This window comes from Cololabis saira, chromosome 15, assembly GCF_033807715.1.
Source record: "Cololabis saira isolate AMF1-May2022 chromosome 15, fColSai1.1, whole genome shotgun sequence".
Classification (NCBI taxonomy): domain Eukaryota; kingdom Metazoa; phylum Chordata; class Actinopteri; order Beloniformes; family Belonidae; genus Cololabis; species Cololabis saira.
Genome location: NC_084601.1, coordinates 7,411,305 through 7,434,179, shown reverse-complemented (window position 1 = coordinate 7,434,179; position 22,875 = coordinate 7,411,305). Strand labels below are relative to the sequence as shown.

At 48.6% G+C, this 22,875-nt stretch overlaps 1 protein-coding gene across 3 annotated transcripts; it reads left to right on the top strand.

Moving 5' to 3' along the window:
• The first annotated feature begins 3,911 nt into the window (after positions 1–3,911).
• Positions 3,912–16,012, top strand: LOC133461451 (pancreatic secretory granule membrane major glycoprotein GP2-like). 3 transcript variants are annotated; one of them, XM_061742369.1, is made up of 20 exons: positions 3,912–4,025; positions 4,710–4,741; positions 4,990–5,065; positions 6,161–6,270; positions 7,032–7,247; positions 7,397–7,477; positions 7,743–7,800; positions 7,929–8,055; positions 8,391–8,628; positions 8,787–8,952; positions 9,049–9,127; positions 10,206–10,268; positions 10,410–10,609; positions 11,875–12,000; positions 12,090–12,274; positions 13,334–13,488; positions 13,580–13,828; positions 13,946–14,111; positions 14,225–14,344; positions 14,682–16,012. In XM_061742369.1, the coding sequence occupies exons 3-19, from the start codon at positions 5,020–5,022 to the stop codon at positions 14,342–14,344; spliced, it is 2,385 nt and encodes a 794-aa protein (XP_061598353.1). In that variant the 5' UTR covers positions 3,912–4,025; positions 4,710–4,741; positions 4,990–5,019; the 3' UTR covers positions 14,682–16,012. The 3 variants fall into 3 exon arrangements, with proteins under 3 accessions (XP_061598353.1, XP_061598354.1, XP_061598355.1); XM_061742370.1 differs by having other exon boundaries at positions 3,925–4,033; XM_061742371.1 differs by having other exon boundaries at positions 3,932–4,029.
• Positions 16,013–22,875: the final 6,863 nt, after the last annotated feature.

Sequence of the window (22,875 nt, the reverse complement as noted above, 5' to 3'; positions counted from 1 at the left end):
AGCACCGTTTCCTTCCCCGGGGGGGTCCAGCACCATTTCCCTCCCCCGGGGGGTCCAGCACCGTTTCCCCCTCCCCGGGGGTCTAGCACTGTTTACCCCTCCCCGGGGGGGTCCAGCATCGTTTCCCGCTCTCCGGGGGGTCCAGCACCGTTTCCCTCCCCCGGGGGGTCCAGCACCATTTCCCTCCCCGGGGGGTCCAGCACCATTTCCCTCCCCCGGGGGGTCCAGCACCATTTCCTCCTCCCCGGGGGGTCCAGCACCATTGGGTCCAGCACAGTTTCTCCCTCCCTGGGGGATCCAGCACCGTTTCCTTCCCCGGGGGGTCCAGCACCGCTTCCCCCTCCCCGGGGGGTCCAGCACCGTTTCCCTCCCCGGGGGGTCCAGCACTGTTTCCCTCCCCGGGGGGGTCCAGCACCGTTTCCCTCCCCGGGGGGGTCCAGCACCATTTCCCTCCCCGGGGGGTCCAGCAGTGTTTCCCCCCCCGGGGGGGTCCATCACCATTTCCCTCCCCCGGGGGGTCCAGCACTGTTTCCCCCTTGCCGGGGGGTCCAGCACCGTTTCCTCCTCCCCGGGGGGGTCCAGCACTGTTTCCCCCTCCCCCGGGGGGTCCAGCACCGTTTCCCTCCCCGGGGGGGTCCAGCACCATTTCCCTCCCCCGGGGGTCCAGCACCGTTTCCTCCTCCCCGGGGGGTCCAGCACCGCTTCCCCCTCCCCGGTGGATGTCCAGCACCGTTTCCCCATCTTCGGGGGGTCCAGCACCGCTTCCCCCTCCCCGGGGAGTCCAGCACAGTTTCCCTCCCCAGGGGGGTCCAGCACCGCTTCCCCCTCCCCGGGGGGTCCAGCACCATTTCCCTTTCCCGGGGGGTCCAGCACCGTTTCCCTCCCCGGGGGGTCCAGCACCGTTTCCCCCTCCCCCGGGGGGTCCAGCACCGTTTCCCTCCCCGGGGGTCCAGCACCGTTTCCTCCTCCCCGGGGGGTCCAGCACCGCTTCCCCCTCCCCGGTGGATGTCCAGCACCGTTTCCCCATCTTCGGGGGGTCCAGCACCGCTTCCCCCTCCCCGGGGAGTCCAGCACAGTTTCCCTCCCCAGGGGGGTCCAGCACCGCTTCCCCCTCCCCGGGGGGTCCAGCACCATTTCCCTTTCCCGGGGGGTCCAGCACCGTTTCCCTCCCCGGGGGGTCCAGCACCGTTTCCCCCTCCCCCGGGGGGTCCAGCACCGTTTCCCTCCCCGGGGGGTCCAGCACTGTTTCCCCCTCCCCCGGGGGGTCCAGCACCGTTTCCCTCCCCGGGGGGTCCAGCACCGTTTCCTTCCCCGGGGGGGTCCAGCACCATTTCCCTCCCCCGGGGGGTCCAGCACCGTTTCCCTCCCCTGGGGGTCCAGCACCGTTTCCCTCCCCAGGGGGGTCCACCACCGCTTCCCCCTCCCCGGGGGGTCCAGCACCATTTCCCTCCCCGGGGGGTCCAGCACCGTTTCCCCCTCCCCGGGGGGGTCCAGCACCGTTTCCTCCTCCCCGGGGGGTCCAGCACCGCTTCCCCCTTCCCGGGGGGTCCAGCACCATTTCCCTCCCTAGGGGGTCCAGCACTGTTTCCCCCTCCCCGGGGGGTCCAGCACCGTTTCCCTCCCCGGCAGGGTCCAGCACCGTTTCCGCCTCGCCGGGGGGTCCAGCACCGTTGGGTCCAGCACCGTTTCCTCCTCCCAGGGGGGGTCCAGGACCATTTCCCTCCCCCGGGGGGTCCAGCACTGTTTCCCTCCCCGGGGGGTCCAGCACCGTTTCCCTCCCCGGGGGGGTCCAGCACCATTTCCCTCCCCCAGGGGGTCCAGCACCGTTTCCCCCTCGCCGGGGGGTCCAGCACCGTTTCCTCCTCCCCGGGGGGGTCCAGCACTGTTTCCCTCCCCGGGGGGTCCAGCACCGTTTCCCTCCCCCGGGGGGGTCCAGCACCTTTTCCCTCCCCGGGGGTTCCAGCACCGTTTCCCCCTCCCCGGGGGGTCAAGCACCGTTTCCCTCCCCGGGGGGGTCCAGCACCGTTTCCCACCCCCGGGGGGGTCCAGCACCGTTTCCCCCTCCCCGGGGAGTCCAGCACCGTTTCCCTCCCCGGGGGTTCCAGCACCGTTTCAACACAAGGACTCCCTCACTGTTTGACATCTGCACTCCCTCAACCCTCTTTTCCTGTCTGTAACCTGATCCTACCCAATAAAGGTACATATGGTACCAAATAGCTAGCCAGCCTGGCCCCCTTGGCTCTGGACCTCCAGCCACCATGTACCACCAAGCTCTACTTCACCACTAATGCTGAGAAGGAAGGCTTCATGTCCAGGCTACAGACAGCCAACTTATGGCCCTGGTCTGTCTTGCTGCAGTAACATTTTTAACACCCAGGAAGAGGCTCCATTTCCTGGATAAAACCTGCGCCATTTTTCTGAGTAGTGGGAGCCCGGTATCCTGACCAGGGTGGACTCTGCTGACATGCGAGAAAATCACTGGGGTTCATATCACAGAGTTGGTTCCTCCCAGTCACACCCTTACAGGTCTCACTGTCATTGTCCACGTTTGCACATAAGTCCCCCAGCACAACAAGGGAGTCCCCAAAAGGGCCAGTCTCAAGCTACCCTGCAAAGACTCCAAAAAGTGTTGGTACTCTGAGGTGGTGTTTGGTTCATAATCACCATGATTGATAGGGCAATTTAAAAAAGCAAGTTATGACATTAATTTCAACTGTCATTTCTGATTTACTCGGTAAACCATAATTAACTATGACCCAAATAACTTACACAATGTTCCAGTGACAAGATGCAACTCTATAGAACGGCATGTAAGGAAGATAAAAAGCTGTCATTACACCCATTCACAGTACATTCCTGGCCTGCGGCTCCTGCTCCCACGTGGAGGAATGCAGCAGCACAAAGGATATAACTTAAAATAGTATATAGACATATTAAAAAGGTGTTTCTAGCAGCTGATCAAACATGGAAGGTCCTGCTTCGACATTGTCCAGTCGGCGTCTCCTTAAATAATGTGGCGGTTTTGAATAATGACCAGCTCTCAAGTGTGTCCTGAATAACTTGCACAACATTTCTTAAATTCTCAACGGATGACAGTCTTTCAGGAACCAGAAACTGGTTTTTCAGCAGCTGACCTCTAAACTCTGCACATGAACATTAAAGTAGCTGTTTTCAACTTTATATTCTGAAGAACATCACTGGGGTTCATATCAGAGTTGGTTCCTCCCAGTCACACCCTTAAAGGTGTCACTGTCATTGTCCACGTTTCTAATTTCCCCAGCACAACAAGGGATTCCCCAAAAGGGCCAGTCTCAAGCCACCATGCAAAGAATCCAAAAAGTGTCGGTACTCTGAGGTACTGTTTGGTTCATAATCACCATGACAGTTAGGACAATTTATAATTGCAAGTAATGGCATTCATTTCAACTGTCAGTTTTACTCGGTAAACCATAATTAACTATGACCCAAATAACTTACACAATGTTCCAGTGGCAATTTGCAAATCTAAAGAACGGCATGTATGGAATGCCAAAGCTGTCATTAAAGCAATTCACACTACATACCTGGCCTGCCGCACCCTCTCCTAGGTGTAGGAATGCAGCAGTAACAAGAATATAACTTAAAACAGTATATAGACATATTAAAAAAGCTTTTCTAGCTGAAGTGTCTCTGAAAATATTTAAATCAAGAATCAAGCTTTTATCAACTAAAAAAACATGTTAAATTCAGAAAATGCACTTTTATTCAGATATTCCCACCAGTTTGAACATTTTCTGCCCCCAGGTAATCTAACGAGGGTCATTCATTAGCAGAGGGCGGTTCCCACCAGGCAACTCCACAGGGCACTCAACCTCCTCGTCACTTCTTTAGGGCGTGGAAAGGAGCGCTGATGGACATAAAAACAGACAGGCAGAGACGGAGAGGCAGAGCGGCATCTTCCATCAAGGTACCATCTCTCCAACAGCTGCAAGATCATCTTCATCAGAGCTGCAGAAGGCGAGGCAGCGGAAAGCTGACTTAAACAAGTTTGTGGGTTAGACTTCTTTAACATCCGCTCACTGGACAAAGAAATATTTTTCTAACCAGGATCAGAGTTGAGAAAGTTTAAATATGTCCTACAGGTCTCATTTTTGTCCAATGAGTGCATTTACATGGGAAGTTTCATTCCTCTTTAATTCAGAATTAAAATTAAATCTGATTTAAAATGAGTAAAATTTACCATGTAAACACCTAATTCACAATGAAAATGGCCATTCTGAATTAAACCTAATTCCGAAGTAAGTGGCTGGTTTATTCTGAATTTAAATCCGAATAGAATAATTCCACGATCATGTATATACTCATTCCTCTTTAAATTAATTATTTATGCGCTGCTCATTCCTTCGCCCGTCTGTCTCCATGATGCTTATATTCCACGCTGGGGTTGTTTTCCAAACAAAGTTTCAAGATGGCAGCACGCAGTAAACGCTGGTCAAGAGCAAAGACCATTTATTTAATAAATATAAATCATTAAAAGAACAGATGGAAACAGGAAACATCAAAATCGTGAGCTTTTCAAAGTTGTAGCAGCTAAGTTTGTTTTTCGGAATTCAGAATTATTTAATTCGGAATAATTAATTCCAAATTAAAAAACATCATGTAACCATGGCCAATGTGGTTTTTTATGAAGAGCTGCAATTAACTGATGTTGTTGTTCTTATTTCCTGCAGAATCAAGAGGTTCCCCTTCATCGGCAACACAGGTTTGTTTCACGGCAACATTAATGTGTTTTACAGTTTCTGAGTTTAGAAAGTCAGGTCTTCACTGCTCTAACTGTCGTCTGTCTACTAATGCTTTGCCAAAAGCAGTTTAAGATGTTTGAGTGTGACGTGATCAGAGTGTGATCAGAACTGCGCAGCTGCAATTGATCGTGTTTCTTCTGGCTGCTGAACAATTCAGTATCTGACCATCACTGAGCTTCACTCTCCAGCTTTTTTTTTCGTCCAACAGCTCTCTGTCGGGTGATCCGCCGCCTCCAACATGTTCCGTCCCCTGTTCTACCTGAGCTTGCTCGTGGCCCTGACAGGTAAGTCAGACACTCGCTTACTGCTGGAGACAGAAATATCCAACACTTCCCTTCAGCAAAAGTCCTACAAGTCCTCCGTTAAAGCAACTATTCTTACATTGAGAAAGTTAACTTCTGCTAAAGTTTGTCAGCATCCCACAGTAAATGTAGCTACTTCATATATTATCTATCATTGGTCCAGCATTCTCAAAAGAGCCGGATTTGACTGTTGCGGTCAGATGTTTCTGATGTAGATGCATCAAACCTCTGGAGCCACTAGGGCGATACAAGACCAACCTTGATGTGCAGCTTTTGGAGAAGAAATAAAATGACTGTTCATTTCATGATTTTTTTGCACCTTGACACTAGGTATTAATACACAGTGTGAAGATCCTTTTTTTCCTCCTCCATCCCAGTGTCATCCTTCTTCTAAAAATGGCGTCCGTATTAATGGTGCCATCGGTGTGAACCGGAGTCAAGTTCTCTTGTCTGTTTTATGTCTGACTTGGCAGTAAAGCTTTTTCTGATTCTGATTCTGATTCTGATTCTGATGATATTTGAGCATTAAAGTCTTTCACTGTGGAGATCTTAAATTTTTACTCAGATATGTAACATCTGTCTTGTGATCCAAGAGTCTTTCTTTCAATTTATGGAAAATCTGAGTTTTTGTTATAATAAATATTCAGGGTTTGTTCAACATTTGCAAAGTTATGGCAATACATTTTAATTTTCAAATGTTTTTCACAGGAATTTTCAAACATTTTAAAAACATTTGTATTGTAAAAGACCCAAGAAATTCAGAAAATTGTATTTCCGTTTCCTTCAAAAGGTTTTCCATTTCTAAAGTCAGATATTTGGGTTTTTCTTGTACCTTTGTGTTTGGTGTTGGTTCATAAATGTCTTCTTTCCTTCCTGCAGTTCCACTTCATCTAACATCAACAGAATAAACGTGAAGGTTTACTCTGTTAGCTAGAGGTTGAACTTTATTTTCTCACGTTTAACTTGTTTCCATCTCATCCATCTGCCTGTCCTCGGATCATCTCAGCTTGGTTTCTGCAGCTTTACTTGTCGTCCTCAGACTCAGACCACTTCCTGTTTGTGTCTCCGTCTCTGCAGGTGCCGATGCGGGGGGTTCAGGTGCTCCTAAGAGTTTTTCTCTGCCACATACGTACAACTTCAGCTCATGTCCCCTCAACTTCTATGGGATCAAATACACCTCTTTCACCGTGAGTAGGATGAAGATGATCTTGGCACTTTTTAATCCTCCACCTGCTGGCGTCCAGATTTAACAAGCAGATAACAGTGGGAAAGTAAAGATCGTAACTGTTGCTAAGGAAAATAGTTCAAGTTACATCAGAACAATAAAAGTAGTTGTAGCACTTGCACTTAGAAAATTGCAAAAGAGTATAGGCTACTAAGACCTGGCTTCTCAGGAGCAAGAAAGTATATGGTTATAGTAAACAACTGACAATTTTATTACTGTAACAAAATGCACAATATATATATATATATATATATATATATATATATATATATATATATATATATATATATATATATATATATATATACACGGGGAATGTAAAGATTGTAACTGTATCTAGGGAAACTAGTTCAAGTTACATCAGACCAATAAAAATAGTTCATACAGTAAATGCTGATTCATCAATTCTTTTGTAAGATGGTGGATTCAGAGTTGAAACCAAGTCTCATTAGAGATTAAAGATGCTCAAACTGCCGCGTGCACATATTTCCACCCATGAAGGTCCAGCGATCACCACACATATATTCAACTCCACAAAACTACAACCAACTCCCCTCACATCGTAATTGAAGTGTGTCCTTCAATTATCAACATGTTTGAAAGTAAATCTCTGACTAGCAGGACTGTTCCGTTTGTGTGCAGCAGACATGGATCCAATTAGTCTCTGCAGGAAACTTTCAGACGAAACTTCTTGATTTGATTTGTGTCTTTGATTTGCAACAGGCGGAAAAATTCGGCTCGACCATTCGTTTCTGTTTTGGCTTAAACTGCACTGATGCAATGACTGATAATGATGGCTCTGGAGATACTGGAGTTACTTTTCAAACTGGACAACCTGATGATGATCTTGATAAAGCAATAAAGGAAAAGATGTCCACTAACGAAGAACAAATGAAGTGCTTTTTGAAAATGACTTATTCTACCCATAAAGGTTCTTGGGTAAGTATTGTTGTTTGGTTATAACTTTTATCACACTTATTAAATATTTTTAGTTTCCACTGTTTAATATTTTAAAAAAGCTAAAAAGAAGAAACTGTGACCTGCTTCCTGAAACACTTAAGATCAAACTTTCTCTTCACTCGTTTCAGAACACTTTTTTTTTTGTGCAATACGAGACCCGATCATTTGTGGGAGTTCAGAACAGTGCCACCAAACCAGATGATTCTCTTGTGAGTTGTGTGAATAAACAGTTTCAGTCTTTTGAAATGATGCAATGAAGAACATTTGAATATTTAAGTCAAATCTAAAGTTGACTCTTTAGATTAGACTCTTTAGATTTATTTGGTGTTTTTTACACTGCAGTTAACAGGAGATCATAACAAATTACTTTCTGAATGTAATTAAAACTTTTGTCTCTTCTCATCTTCATTTGTCTCCAATCTGTTGATTCAGCTTCATGGTTGTGATTAATTGATTGTGTTTGTTCCCGTTTAGGACAATGCTCCTTCTTTAGACGTGGTCTTAGACATGAGTGGATGCAGAACCGAAGCAGGTTGGTAAATGTTGGCTCAAAATAACATTTAAGGGTTCCGTGAGTCAGATATTTAATATTTTTGGTTAGTTTGTGTTTTCATCCGGAGAGCTTTTTTAAATTAATACAAACATCCCTTTTCTCCTCAGATGTTTTTATCAGCCCTGGAGAGGAGGAGTACGATGACGACACCTGTGTAACTTACTCTTGCAGTTCTGAAAGCGTCTTATCAGTTAAAGGTTGTCCTGAAAATCACCATTGTGATGGTAATGGCACGTAAGTATTCTGACTGTGAACTAAAAATCAAATCTGATTGAGCAGAGATTCAGTGAGCATCGTAATCTCTTTAGAAGACACTATTGTGGTGAAGCAGCAGCAGATGGAGGTGTTGGTTGACCTCATCAGTGAGTTCAACCTCTGAACAGATCGAGATCAGTAGACAGAGAAGATAAATGATTCCCACAAGTACCTTCAATAAACACTTGTATGAATAAGGAACAAATAAAGTATGTTCTGCTTATATAAAGCTGCTGATGGTACCTGAGATAGAACCTCCTGGTGGACACGTTCCTCAACAGCAGCTCCTGATGTTTGTGCTCCTTCTCCATCAGGTGCATCCCGTACAGGATCTGCACTTTGACCGGACCCACTGTGATCAACGGCGACGGCGACGTCACCACTGTGGAGGATCGCTGCACGTACACTCTGATGTCAGATAATGACCTCGTCTCAGAATTTGAAGTGCTGGCCAGCTACAAGGACCGACGTCGCACAGATGTGAGCTTTCTGGACAGTGTAACACTGAAAAACGGTGTTGAGGTTCTCCTGGAACAAGGTGGGACAGTCAAGGTGAGCTGCCTTCCAGCACAGTCCTGGATCCAGACCGGGGTTTTTTTTATCAGAAATCTTCCTCAAGTTCTCTGCTCTCATCGTTCCACACGGTCACATTAGAACCACATTTGTGAACTCATTTGTGTCCTTCACCTTTCACCTCCACTGTGATGCAGGTGGACGGTTCAGCGGTGGAGCTCACCAGTTCATTGCAAGACCATGGTGATGGTGTTAAACTCTCCAAGACCGAAGCTGGAGTCTTTGCCAAACTGAAACTGAACGATTCGGTAGAAGTGACTGTGTTCTTTGATGGAAACACTGCGCAGCTCAAAACTACATCAGGTATCAAGTTAAACGTGTCATTCAGGACATATGGTTTACTTTAGTGAGTCTGAAGGTTCGTGCTCTTCTGACACGTTCTTTCCTGAACTATTTCAGGATTCGGTTATTATCCACCAGGTGGTTTGTGTGGAGACGACGACAAAGCATCTTCAACCAACCAGACCGCGTCCGGCAGGTACCATGTCCCTCTGACCGAATCTGACGCTGTCTGATCAATGATTCGCAAAAAAACAGTGTGTGTGTTATGAAAACAACTGGAACTGAGGCAGTCCTGATTTCAGTTTAGTTTAGTTTAGTTGCACATAAAACAGAACCCGTGTAAACAGTAAAAACAATGGTCAAATGAAGCATTTGTGATGGAAAGGTTGAAGCCAAAAAGGCTCATGAGAATGCCTCCCCTTTATAAACCAAACATAGCAATAACAGCAGTAGCAGCAGCAGCAGCAGCAGCAGTAGTAGTAGTAGTAGTAGTAGTAGCAGTAGCAGTAGTAGCAGCAGTAGTAGTAGCAGTAGTAGTAGTAGCAGTAGTAGTAGTAGTAGTAGTAGTAGCAGTAGTAGTAGTAGTAGTAGTAGCAGTATTAGCAGTAGTAGTAGTAGTAGTAGTAGCAGTAGTAGTAGTAGTAGTAGTAGTAGCAGTAGCAGTAGTAGCAGTAGTAGCGGTAGTAGTAGTAGTAGCAGTAGTATTAGTAGTAGTAGTAGTAGTAGTAGCAGTAGTAGTAGTAGTAGTAGTAGTAGTAGCAGTAGCAGTAGTAGCAGTAGTAGTAGTAGTGGTAGTAGTAGTAGTAGCAGTAGTAGCAGTAGTAGTAGTAGCAGTAGTAGTAGCAGCTAACTTCAAAGAAAAAAACACTATATAGAAAAGCATAATGTAAAACAGAATGATTTTAGCATGAAAAAGAAAAACAATACCAGTTATTGAAAGATGAAGAATAAGTTATTGAAGAAGATTGAGAAAATGATGAATGAATGAATGTAGGTTAATTGCATGAAAAAAGTACAATTTAACAACTCCAGAAGTGTTTCTGATCTTAACTAAAGATTGATTTTTTCAACTGTTTTTTGAACAAAGCCAGTGAAGATATTGATTTTAGTGATGTAGGTAAATTGTTCCATAGATGGTCTTCTGTATTTTAAAGTGCGGTGATTGTGTGAAGTCCGGCATAAAGGAAGGTGAAAGTCCTTTGAGTGTCATGTCTGATATGAATGGATGTCTGAGGAAAACTTAAAAAAATGTCCTGGTGTTTGTCGCCCCCTAGCTGTTGGAATATGCCCACAGAAACCAGTAACCTGCCAGTCGACTGTGACGCAATTAAGGAACGGTGAGCAGATTCTTTCAGACAACGGGACACTCAGTCTATGTGGAGATCTGATCTACATTTCCTATTAATCACCTGTTGGGTCATGTGACATCAGATGGAAGATAAACCTCACATTCTGTCTCGTCTTCTCTGTTGGAGCAGCTGCAACATCCTGATGAAGGAACCCTTCTCCTCCTGTCACGCCACCGTCAACCCAGCGCCCTACATAACTGCCTGCAGTGACACCGTGTGTCAATATCCTGATGAGGACGGCCTCATGTGTCAGTTCCTGGAGGCCTACGCCAGAGCCTGCAGCCTGGTGAACATCCAACTGGAGGAATGGAGGTCCAACCAGAAGTGCTGTAAGACTCAGCCATTTGCATCAAAACTCATACCCGTCTTTTCCCTTTTATTATGGGCATGCCACTATTGCAATCGTCCAGAATGGCCCAAAGGGCAATGTTGCTAGCATTTTGCTAACAAGCTAAAGTCGCACAAGTCCCACTGCGCATCAACGGGTGTACAGTATGACCCTGCTCTGATGTGGAAAAAAAAATTCCCCAAAAAATAAAACACACCTGAAAAAACGAGGAAAAACATGAAAATGAAGGCGATATATTAGTATACAGAAAAGGTTTCCCTTTTTTTCTTCTTCTTATGCCGCACTCTTTTTTCGTCCGTTAATACGGCCCGAACCGCAACGTTGCACAGATGCATGGTAACCATGGTTGGATGCGTCTCCATCGTGCCTCGATGGGCATTACTTTTCTCAGTCAAAAGTGTTACCGTGGCAACGCTAGATGCCAAAAAGCAAAAAAAAATGGCGAAAATTCGGACGCTTATTGCTCGGCCGAACTTTATCATAGAGACATCGTTCAAATTTACAAACACTAGGCCCGATTGGCACTAATGGATCGTACAACCTCATCATGCTAATTATTACGGTTTTTGCGATATTTAACTTTTTATTTTGAAAAAATGTCCATTTTATTTTGGACGCTTGTTGCTAGGCAATGGTTTATCGTACAGACATCATTACAACATCTAAAAACCTGGGATGCGTTGTACTACAACATATTTCATTCTGAGCATGCTAGCTATTACAGTTTTTGAGATATTTAACTATTCTAATTTTTAAACTAACGGAATGGACGCTTATTGGTAACACGATATCGCAGAGACATCGTTCCAACCTTAAAAGACTTGGGACGATGTGGACTACAACATACCGTTTAGGCTATCGTTTACAACTTTTGAGCTATTCAAGCCAAATTGTCCCATTCTATCCTATGGAGCTTGTTATCATGGCAACAAAACCTATGCATTTTTATGGGGGAGAATATGAATAAATCATCCGTAACTGTGACCCGAACTGCAACGTGCATCCAGGCCTTGGTTTGGATTATTGGCCATTATTAATAACCCCAAACATGGCCAGAACCACCTTAAACACAACCAAAACAACCTTAAACACAACCACTACAATCCCAAACCAAAGCAGCGAGAGGGGACGAATGGGCAGTAGGGCATGTCCATATCAAAATTTCCTTTGTTCATTTTGTAGTTTGTAGTTCATGTTATAATTAGTAATGTGCACGTGTTTGAACTAACTTTGTGCCCCCTGCAGCTACGTCTCAGATCGTTTGTGAGAGTCCTTGCAGTGATAATGAGTTCTGTGGACTGGTCAGCGGTAGCCCCACCTGCCTCTGTAGATCCATTTTTGCCTCCGCTTACAGAAGTTCAAACAATCTGGGTAATGCAGCTTTTATAATGACCAAACAGGAGCGAGGGATTGGAGAACAACATTTAACTGTTCTTTTAACACAATATTCTCATGTTCAGGTGACCCGACGGTCTGCATAGGGGACTCAGCTTCACTCACTCTGGTGGGTTGTCTCCTGGCGGAGAAAGGTATTGACTATTCCACCTTACACCTCAACAACAAAACGTGCACTGGTGTCATGGACGATGAGAGCCACATGGTGACCTTCAGCTTCGACAACGACAACTGCGGGACGTTGGTGGAGGTGGGTTCCCTATCCACAGTCTCCTCCAGCCACAGCTGGGCTGCTTCTCTGGCTCCTCCACTTTAGGATCTACAGATGTTTGCAGTCATGTTGGTTGTCTGTTCAACACATTTAGGGACCTGTACAACTTTAACATTCAAGCTGAGCTACAAAAATAAACCCAGATACAGTAACTGACATAAATCCTGCTGATGCTAGCTATGGTAGCACAACAATGTACGAGGGCCTGTCATTACCCGATTTGAGTCACACATGCGCAGTCACGTCTAACATCGTCGGCCATCTTGGAAAGCAACATACGGCAACACCACTTGGACAAACTACAGTTACGTCGCCAGACTTGATAGACAAGATCTGAACACACACTTAAATTAAAATGAGCGACTTTAATTTTTTCCATCAGCTCCATGCCTACATGGAATCCGTAAAGTTTCATCCCAGTTTGGGAAAAGCTGACAAATGGAAGATTACTCGTTCTATGAGTAATTAGGAAAAGCAATCATGTAAATAATAATATCCCTAACTTATTGTGAGTAGTGTATATCAAAACAAGTGTGTGTTTAGATCTTGTCTATCAAGTCTGGCGACGTAATCCAAGTGGTGTTGCCGTATGTTGCTTTCCAAGATGGCCGACGATGTTGGACACGACTGCGCATGTGTGACTTAAATCGGGTAATGACAAGGGCCTTTTGAAATAAAAACTAAGTGAGAATGAAAAACATTCTGGATTTATAAAGAAGAAAACACTCTTACATCATAAACAGACGACACATCGGAGGAATAATTTAGGTATTTCAAAGTGCAGTTCTCTAATGTTTACATTTAGGTGTCTATAAATAAACCAGGTTCTTATCTTTGCTAAATACTGAATACGTAAATGAAAGGGGAGCTCCGGGGCCCTCTAGTGGCTGCAGGTGGCTTCTACATCTGTGTTGTCACATACAGATAGAAGCGGCTCCGAGTTCATACAGACTGTTAACATATAGATGAACCGCAACATGACGGAGGTGGAAACATGACTGAGCCCCTTCACTCAAACATCTGAATGTGATCCTGCAGAAAGAAGAAAGCAAAGTGTCGTACAAGAACACCATCCAAACCACGTCCAGCTCCTCCTCCTCCGTCATCACTCGCCACAACGAGGTCAAGATTGACTTCTCCTGCATCCACGTTGAACCAAAAATCAAGACTATGAGCTTCACAATCAAGGACAGGTGTGTCCCGGCTGCTGGTTCGGTTCTACTTCTGTTGTCGGCTGGTTTGTGAGGCCGACGGGCTGACGTTGTGCTTGTGTTTGCTCTGCAGCTCCGTCTCCCAGGAGGTCACATCTGAGGTGGCTTCTAGTTTCACGGTGACGATGAGCGCCTACACGGACGCCGAACACACACAAGCTGTGGACTCCGACACCGAGGTGCTGCTGGACCAGAAGATCTGGGTGGAGCTGACGAGCGACGGGCTGGATGAAAACTTGGTCGCCATGGTGATCGACTCCTGCTGGGCCACCGGCCAGGAAGCGTCTGACAGCGACGTGAAATATGACCTGATCAAGGACGGGTGAGTCGTGTTGTGAAGAGACAGCTGCTGCGCTGAGACTCCCCGGGGCGGATTCATGGACCATCGTTCTGCTGTTGGCCACTGCTGACCAAAGGGTGTTTTCTTGTTTTTGGACAGCTGTGCAAACAAAGACGACTCGACGGTGCAGGTGGAGGGAAACGGAGAAGGAACCTCCAGCTATTTCTCTTTCAGCATGTTTGAGTTCACGGGCAGCTCTAGTGCCGTCTACCTGCACTGCCAAATCCACCTGTGCGTCAAAGACAACAACAACAACTGTTTGCCGGTACGCCTCGCTGCAAAGCTTCTAAACTTGGTCAAGTTTTGCTGTCAGCAGCTTCACTCCAAATAAAAGAACCCATGTTTGTCGTCTAAAGTCTCTCCATCTCTAACTTCCAGGATTGTTCTGGGGGAGGATCTGGAAGAAAGCGCAGATTTGCCTTGTCCAGATCCAGATACGGCAGGTCAGCTCGCAGGGCTGTGGCTCCCGCCTTCATCAGCATGGCATGGACTAAATAGGTGAGCCTCTGCCGGTGATGACATCGTTGTGCAACTTGTAATGACGTTTATTTGTTTTGTGTGCTGACTTTCAGTGGTGTTTGTGTGTTTCAAGAAGACCAGACTGACTTGAGCTGTAAAATCAGACAAAAGCGTGCGTGGTTCAGATAAGATGATTGTAATCATTATTGCAGCCTGACAGTCACAGATCAGGGACAACAAAAGCTCCCAGTCTCAGAAAAGGAAGCTGAGGAAGCTGAGTGATTGAAAAGAAGCCAGAGATGTGAAGAAGACCGGAGGGTTTGTAGAAGAGACACGAGTCACATTTTCATCCTGTCATTTCATTCTGTCTTCACAGGTGGTTACCATGGTGATACGGACTGACTAACAGGCTGCCGACCCCCGTCTGGATCCCCGACTCGTGTCTGGTCCTGATCCTGATCACGGACGTGTGAAAGGAAGAGCTCAGATCCTGCTGCTGCCATGAAGTTTTGTTAACTCGTAAAGCAACAAAAAGCAGCCACGAAAGACACAGAATTATGAGAACAGGACCAAACTGTCATCAGACACATGTCACAGACCCTCTTTTATCTCTTTTAGTCGTAATTGGTGAAGGGAAGTGTGTTACATTTGATTTAAACCAAATCTACATTCTACCATCCAGGTAGAATCAGATATTAATCAGATATGAGATTTATTATCATATCCTATTAATCAATACCTTCATATTAATCAGCTTTTAGAAAGGTGTTGTTCAGGGTGAAACTATTAAAAAGGGTAGTAATACAAGTTCTTCTTACTTTTAGGACACTTTACAGTAAACACAGACCAGTTCATTATAGTCTAATTAAGAATCAGATATGAGATTGATTATCATATCCTATTAATTAATACCTTCATATTAATCAGCTTTTAGAAAGGTGTTGTTCAGGGTGAAACTATTAAAAGGGGTAGTAATACAAGTTCTTCTTACTTTTAGGACACTTTACAGTAAACACAGACAAGTTCGTTATAGTCTAATTAAAAATCAGATATTAATCAGATATGAGATTGATTATCATATCCTATTAATCAATACCTTCATATTAATCAGCTTTTAGAAAGGTGTTGTTCAGGGTGAAACTATTAAAAAGGGTAGTAATATAAGTTCTTCTAACTTTTAGGACACTTTACAGTAAACACAGACCAGTTAATTATAGTCTAATTAAGTACAGATCAATTAATTCCAACAGACTGAACCACAAACTGTAGAAGTGAGTGTTCTGATGTCCAGGGACAGAGACACTCGCTGCATGAACCGCAAAACTGTCAGCTTCTTAAGGTGGACATACTTTTAGACCGGAAAGATTTAGTGGGGTGTCGTCTGCATAAAAGGACATTCATCATTTATTACATACATTTTCTGCTCAGCAAGACTTTAATCTGCAGCCGTGCAGCGATCATTGAATGATTCATCTGGAACACAAGTTCAGTCCTTCTTCTCAGAAAGATTCTCAGAGAAACTTCAAGGTGCTTTTTTAGCAGTAGTTTCATTTTTCTGGTGTTTTGAAACAAGAGCGTCTGTTACAGTTCAGTTGAAGCTGAAACATGTCACTGTTTCTTCACGCTTTTACTTTTCTTTATCATTTTTATTGTTTGTTCTGCATCCAAAGACCAAAAAAAAATAAAAAGGTGGTGGTAAAATTCAAAGAGTTTTGCTCCTTCTTGTGTTGCCTCTCACATGTTTTCTGTTTTTGTTTTTACATTTTATAAATGTTTCATGGAAATGAATCGCTCCAGAGCCATATATATAAAAAGTCCCACCCGACCAAATCAAAAGCCTTCTCCGCATCTAATCTAATATTATTACTTCTAACTGTTTTCTGGTTGTATTTTGCAAGATATGTTATTTGCGCCTAATGTTGTCCTGTGTCTGTCTCTGTTTAATGAATCCAGTCTGGTCCTGATGAATTAAATCCGGTAGAAGAGAAGTGGAAATGGAGGAGCATGTGAAAGTTGTCGATCCAGTGAACAGGGAATTTATATTTCTAAAACGCCCCGACGGCAGCATTGGTGAAGGCAGACTGATATAAGTTCTTGGTGGAAATCAGAACCAGGATCAGAAATAATTATATTGCCAAGTAGTTTAAAGCAGCACTATGTAACTTTTCCAGCTTAATCTAATATTTCATCATCATCATTGTGATGGAACATCAACTTCCAACAGGTTTAATGAACCTCTGTCATGTTCTGAGGGGTCTGTATCGCCTTCACTGGCACTATGGAACTTTGAGGAGCATGGTAGGAACCCTGCCACACTAAAAAACGACACATTTTTACGGCTTTGACTGCTTTACGGCATACGTCACTTCCCCCTCCTTCCCCATTCGTAGTCCAGACCAAAGCTGGGCGGGGCGTGGAGCGCAGAGCTCAGCAGGAGCTGGTATCATGGCGGAAGCAGCGGAAAAACCCAAGAAGATAAAAGTTTTATCGGAGGAGGTGAAAAAAGAAAGCGGGAGAGTAACAAGCTAAATGCCCGGTGGAGAATAAACATTGGCCCGGCGTTCACTCGCTAAAAGCCCCTGTAGCCGTCGTCTTGGACAAGAGATGGTTGAAGGATGTAAAGACGTTCATCACCTCCAGGTATGCACTTTTGTCAACACCTATGTCAGTGTGTTTTACAAAAACAATTATCCTGAAACTACTACAGCTGGTGTAAGTGTTGCTACTGTAGCAAATGTCAATATCTATGTAAACCATGTGACTCTGGAGGTCTCTGTATACAGATATGTATACACTGATGGTAGAAGCAACACATTTGTAGATACAGTAAAATATAGCCAGAAAAATGAAATATATAGGCAAATATACACTCCCAGATAAAAAGAATACAATATAAACACTATGTAAGCATATAAAATAAATCTACTTTGTTGGAATTATATTAAAATAATAACAAGGGTAGTTTTATCTTGTGAGTGTATAAATATATACGGTAAATTTCTCTAATTTTTCTATAGCTATACATTACTTGCTTTTACTGTCTGCGTAATTACGGTGACTTCAACAACGAAAAAATTCAAACTTGGGATCAACAAAATATGTTGAATGATTTATAGGCAGTACTGGCGTTGAGGGGGGATGAGGGGGGATGGCATCCCCCCCTGAAATAAAAACGGTCCAAATCATCCCCCCCTTTCCATCCCTTATGTCATTTCATCAATGAATGTGGTTCTATTTCGTCCCTACTGACCGCCAGGCGGTGCTGTAAGCACTGGATATCTCCCCTCGCGCATGCGCATGTCGAGTACAATACCAACAATGTCACGTCACCCGTGACCCCTGCATGACCCCCGGAAGGGGTATATCTTCCGGGGTCAAGCATGGGATCGGCTCCTCATTCTTCTCGCATCGCGCTGAAGTACAGGACGGAAATAGAAGGCTGGTTAAAAGCTTCTTCCTTTCCTCCCTAAAACCGCCGGCCTCTGTGCAGCTTCGTGCCGTAAGGTAGGAGTAACGATCTCTGTCGTCCTCCGAGGGGCTGTGGCCACGCGGTATTTATTGGTGTTCGTTGCGGCGGCGGCGGCGTCTCCCCGCCCCGCCCCCCTGGGCCAGCTGGCAGAAGGTAAGCTGTTGGCTGCGCCCGACACCTGAATATTCTGTGCAGTTATTTTTTCTGCAAAAAAAAAAAAAAAAAAAAAAAAAGAGAGACAGAAAGGGATTATTTTTTTCTAAAAAAAAAAAAAAAAAAACACCTTTTTTTGTCCTTCTTACAGCCGTGGTGAAGGCCACGCCCCTCTCCCACCGGCACACTTGTGGTGACGGCAGCGTTTCGCTCCCTCTCCCACTTTATTAAAGTGACAACATTATTTTTTTCCTTGCAGATTATTTTTTCTTTGAAAAAAAAAAATAATATAAGAAAGGAAAAGAACAGCGCCTTTTTGCCTGTTTTGCGGCCGTGGTGACGGCAGCGTTTCCGCTCCCTCTCCCACCGGCTCGTTCAGGGTGACGGCAGCATTTGCTCCCTCTCCCCCTTACTGATGTGATATTGTTATTTTTCCTTGCAGTTATTTTTTATTTTTTTCTTGAAAAAAAAAAAAAAGGGAAAAGAAACAAGAGAGGATTGTTCTCTTCTTTTTGAGTAAAGACGCCTTTTTTGCCTTTTCTCATAGCCGTGGTGACGGCAGCGTGGCTGCTCCCCTCTCCCACCTGCATATCGGTGGTGACGGCAGCGTGCTCGCTGTGGTGACGGCAGCGTTTCCGCTCCCCTCTCCCACTGACACACCCGTATTGACGGTAGCGTGGCTGCTCCCCTCTCCCACCTGCATATCGGTGGTGACGGCAGCGTGCTCGCTGTGGTGACGGCAGCGTTTCCGCTCCCCTCTCCCACTGACACATCCGTGCTGACGGTAGCGTGGCCCTCCCCTCTCCCGCCTTCATATTGGTGGTGACGGCAGCGTGCTCGCTGTGGTGACGGCAGCGTTTCCGCTCCCCTCTCCCACCGACACCTACGTGGTGACTGCAGCGCGTCCGCTCCCCTCTCCCACCGGCACATCCGTGGTGACGGCAGCGTGACCGCTCCTCTCTCCTGCCAGCACATCCGTGGTGACGGCAGCGTGTCCGCTCCCTCTCCCACCGGTCCCTGTGATGGAGCGTTCATGCCCAGGGTGCATGGCCTCCCTGGATCCTGCGGTTGACCAGGACCTCTGCGTGTCATGCCTGGGCCCTGAGCAGCCGGGGCCGTCGGCCAGCCTCCCCTCATCCCAGCCGGGGTCTTCGCTGAAGCGATCGGCGAAGAGAGTGGTGGGGGCCCCCAAACGACGGCGGCTGACGAGCCAGCTCTCCTCGAAGGTAGATCGCTTGGCTGCCGACATGGAGCAGATGAAGGCGCTCCTCCTCAATCTGCAACCTGGTACTGGCCAGGTGGAACCTGCCGTGCCAGAGTTTGCTCTGGGGTCGCCACCGCCGCTGCCGGAGGACGCAATCTCCATTGCAGCCTCAGCGAGCCACTTCAACGTGTCATCAGGGGACCCGGCCTCACAGCGCTCGGGGTTCTCCTCGCACTCATCTGCCCAGAGCTCTCGGGAGGGGACGGTTTGTTCCTCCGTGCAGAGCATTATCCGCACTGCCCTGGCACACTTGCAGCTGGATGCACCGCGTGCGGAGGTGGCCTCTAGCGCCTTCCACAGGCGCAATCCTTCTCCGGTGGAATTCACCATTCCGCCTTCGTCGGATTTTTTGAGGGAGCTGCACTCATGCTGGAGAGATGTCACAGCCCTCTCCAGGCTAACAGCTGATGACCGTGCTCTGACGGCGATGGAGGACGCTGCAGTGGCTGGTCTCCACCACATGCCCCCCATCGAGCCCTCCATTGCAGCACTGATAGTGGCTCCTGATGAGGCTCTGAAGCCAGATCCCAAGTGCCCCTCTACCCAGTGTAGGGTTACTGATGGGCATATTTGTAGGGCTTATGAAACAGCGGCGCGCATCGGCCGGCTGGGGAACACCCTTTCTCATCTGCTACTGGCCCTCTCCACCTCCCTGCAGGATGCACAGGTGGATGATTCCACACGGGACTTGTGTGATGTGTCCCTACAGGCTTTTGCCTCCCAGACGAGGGAACTGGGGCGGCTGATGTCCACCCTGGTGCACACGCGCCGTCATGTCTGGCTGGCGCAGTCACCCCTGACAGAGACTGCTCGTAGGGTTCTTCGTCAGGCACCGGCAGAACCGGGGGAGCTGTTTGGGGCAACTGCCCTGGAAGCTCTGAACCGCACCGCCCTGGCCGATGAGACCAGGCAGCGATTGGTGCACCTTCACAGGAGGGCGCCCGCTTCCAGTACACCGAGGGGCCCTTCGTCCGCCCCTGGACGTCGCCCCCAGCCTCCTGCCCGCAGGAGCCAGCGCAGCTCCCAACGGCCCGTTGGACAGCCTGCCGGGGGGTTTCGCCCCCCTGTGCGCGGACCGCCCCAGCAGCGTCGGGGTGTTGGCCTCGACCATCGCCCCCCCGGCACGTCCAGAGGCCGGGGGAGACGGCGCTAGGGCCACGGGGCCGGTCGTCGGCTGCTTTTCCCGGCAGCAGCTCAGTCACTGGGCTGCCTGCTCGTCGGACCCCTGGGTAATTTCCACCTTAACCCACGGGTACGTACTGCAGTTCCGACACCGGCCCCCTACCTCCGGCCGGGTCAAGATGACCGTCATCAGAGACCCGGCGAACATTCTGGCTCTGACTCAGGAGTTGTCCGTCCTGCTGGCCAAGGGCGCCATTGTGCCGGTAGACCCCCTGCTGCAGCCCCAGGGGTTCTACTCAACCTACTTTCTCGTCAGCAAGAAAGACGGCGGCCTTCGTCCCATCTTGGACCTGAGAGGCCTCAACGGGTACATGAAGGCCCTGCCCTTCCGGATGCTGACCACAGCAGATGTTCTGCGTGCGGTCGGTCAGGGGGAGTGGTTTACGACGGTAGATCTACAGGACGCTTACTTTCACGTGCCGATTGCGGCACAGCACCAGCGGTTCCTGAGGTTCGCCTATCAGGACCGCCATTACCAGTTCAGGGTGCTCCCGTTCGGGCTCTCCCTGTCCCCAAGAGTTTTCACCAGGTGCGTGGCGGCAGCCCTCGCTCCCCTGCAGGCACAGGGTATGAAGGTTCTGCCGTACCTGGACGACTGGCTGATATGCGCGCCGTCCCGAGAACAAGTGGTGGCAGACACGGCCCTCCTTTTGTCGCATGTGGCCAAACTAGGGCTCACAGTGAACAGAGGGAAGAGCTGTCTGGCTCCCTCCCAGCGAGTCGCCTACTTAGGATTGGTACTCGACTCGGTGACCATGAGGGCCTGTCTCTCACCGCGGCGTGTGAGCGACATCCTGCGGCTCCTCCCCCGATTCAGGAGGGGCAGACGGCTGCCTTACCTCCAGTTCCTGCAGCTTTTGGGCAGATTAACAGCCGCCTCGGCTGTTGTGCCTTTGGGCCTGCTGAGGCTACGCCCCCTGCAGATGTGGCTGAACAGCCTTCGCCTGGATGCCGAAAGGCACAGGCACAGGCTAGTCAGGGTGTCGCGGGTGTGTGTCCATGCCCTGGCACCCTGGAAAGACGGGACATTCCTGCTGGGGGGTGTGCCCTTGGGCACTATCACCTCCTTCCGGGAGACTGTCACCGCAGATGCCTCCCTCTCGGGGTGGGGTGCTGTTTGGCGCGGCAGGCCTGCCCAAGGGCAGTGGTCTGCGCGGGACCGCACACGCCACATCAATGTGCTGGAGCTCTGTGCTGTACACCGAGCACTCGAGCACTTTTTACCTCACCTATGGGGGAGGCACGTACTGGTTCGGTCGGACAATGTGTCCACTGTCTCCCAGATCAACCACCAGGGGGGCACCGGGTCTGCACAGCTGCTGCAGGTGTCTCGGGGCCTTCTGACGTGGGCCGCTCCTCGCCTCCTCAGCCTGCGGGCGATATACCTGCCAGGGGTCAGGAATCAGGTGGCAGACTTCCTGTCCCGACACAAGCCTCCCCCAGGAGAGTGGCGGCTTCATCCGGAGGTAGTGGGGATGATTTGGGTCCTCTTCGGCAGAGCGGTGGTGGACCTCTTCGCCTCGGGCGTCTCGGCTCACTGCCCCCTCTGGTTCTCCTGGACAGAGGAGACCAGTCCTCTGGGTCAGGATGCCCTAGGGCACGAGTGGCCCGACGGGCTCCTGTACGCGTTCCCCCCACTACCTTTAATCCTTCCGACGTTGCAGAGGGTCCTCCAGAGAGGTCACAGGCTCCTCTTGGTGGCCCCCTTCTGGCCGGGGAGACCGTGGTTCCCACTACTCCGGAGGCTCTGCTGCGGCACGCCATGGCGCCTACCCGACCGGAGGGACCTTCTGTCCCAGCTGGGGGGTCGGATTTGGCGTCCCGACCCCCGTCGCCTTCAACTCTGGGTCTGGCCACTGCAGGGCCCGACCCGTTAGTGTCAAGCTGTACTGAGCCCGTCAGGGCTACCATCTTGAACGCTCGTGCGCCCTCCACCCGCCTCCAGTATGAGTGCAAGTGGAGGAGATTCTCTGCCTGGTGTGCGGACAGGGCAGAGGACCCTATGCTTTGCCCTGTGGCCACGATCCTGGAGTTCCTTCAGTCCCTCCTGGATGATGGCCGTGCTCAGTCCACCTTACGGGTGTACGTGGCGGCCATTTCATCACGACATGCCCTGGTCGAGAATGCCACCGTGGGGTGCCACCGGCTGGTTTCTCTCTTTCTTAGGGGGGCTCTGAGGCTGCGCCCCCCGAGGACCCCAAGGGCCCCGGTGTGGGACCTGTCTATGGTACTAGGTGCCCTCTCTTCTCCACCTTTTGAGCCCTTGGCCCAGGTGGACCTGAAGTGTCTTTCTATGAAGACGGCTTTTCTCCTCGCTATGACGTCAGCAAAGCGAGTCAGTGAGTTACATGCCCTGTCAGTCAGCGGGTACTGCCTGAGGTGGAACCCGGATGGCTCAGGGGTTACGTTGTGGCCGAACGTGGCGTTCCTGCCCAAGGTCCTGCCACGCGATCATGCTAATCGGCCTATCCAGCTTGCCCGGTTCGACCCCGAGCCTGCGGA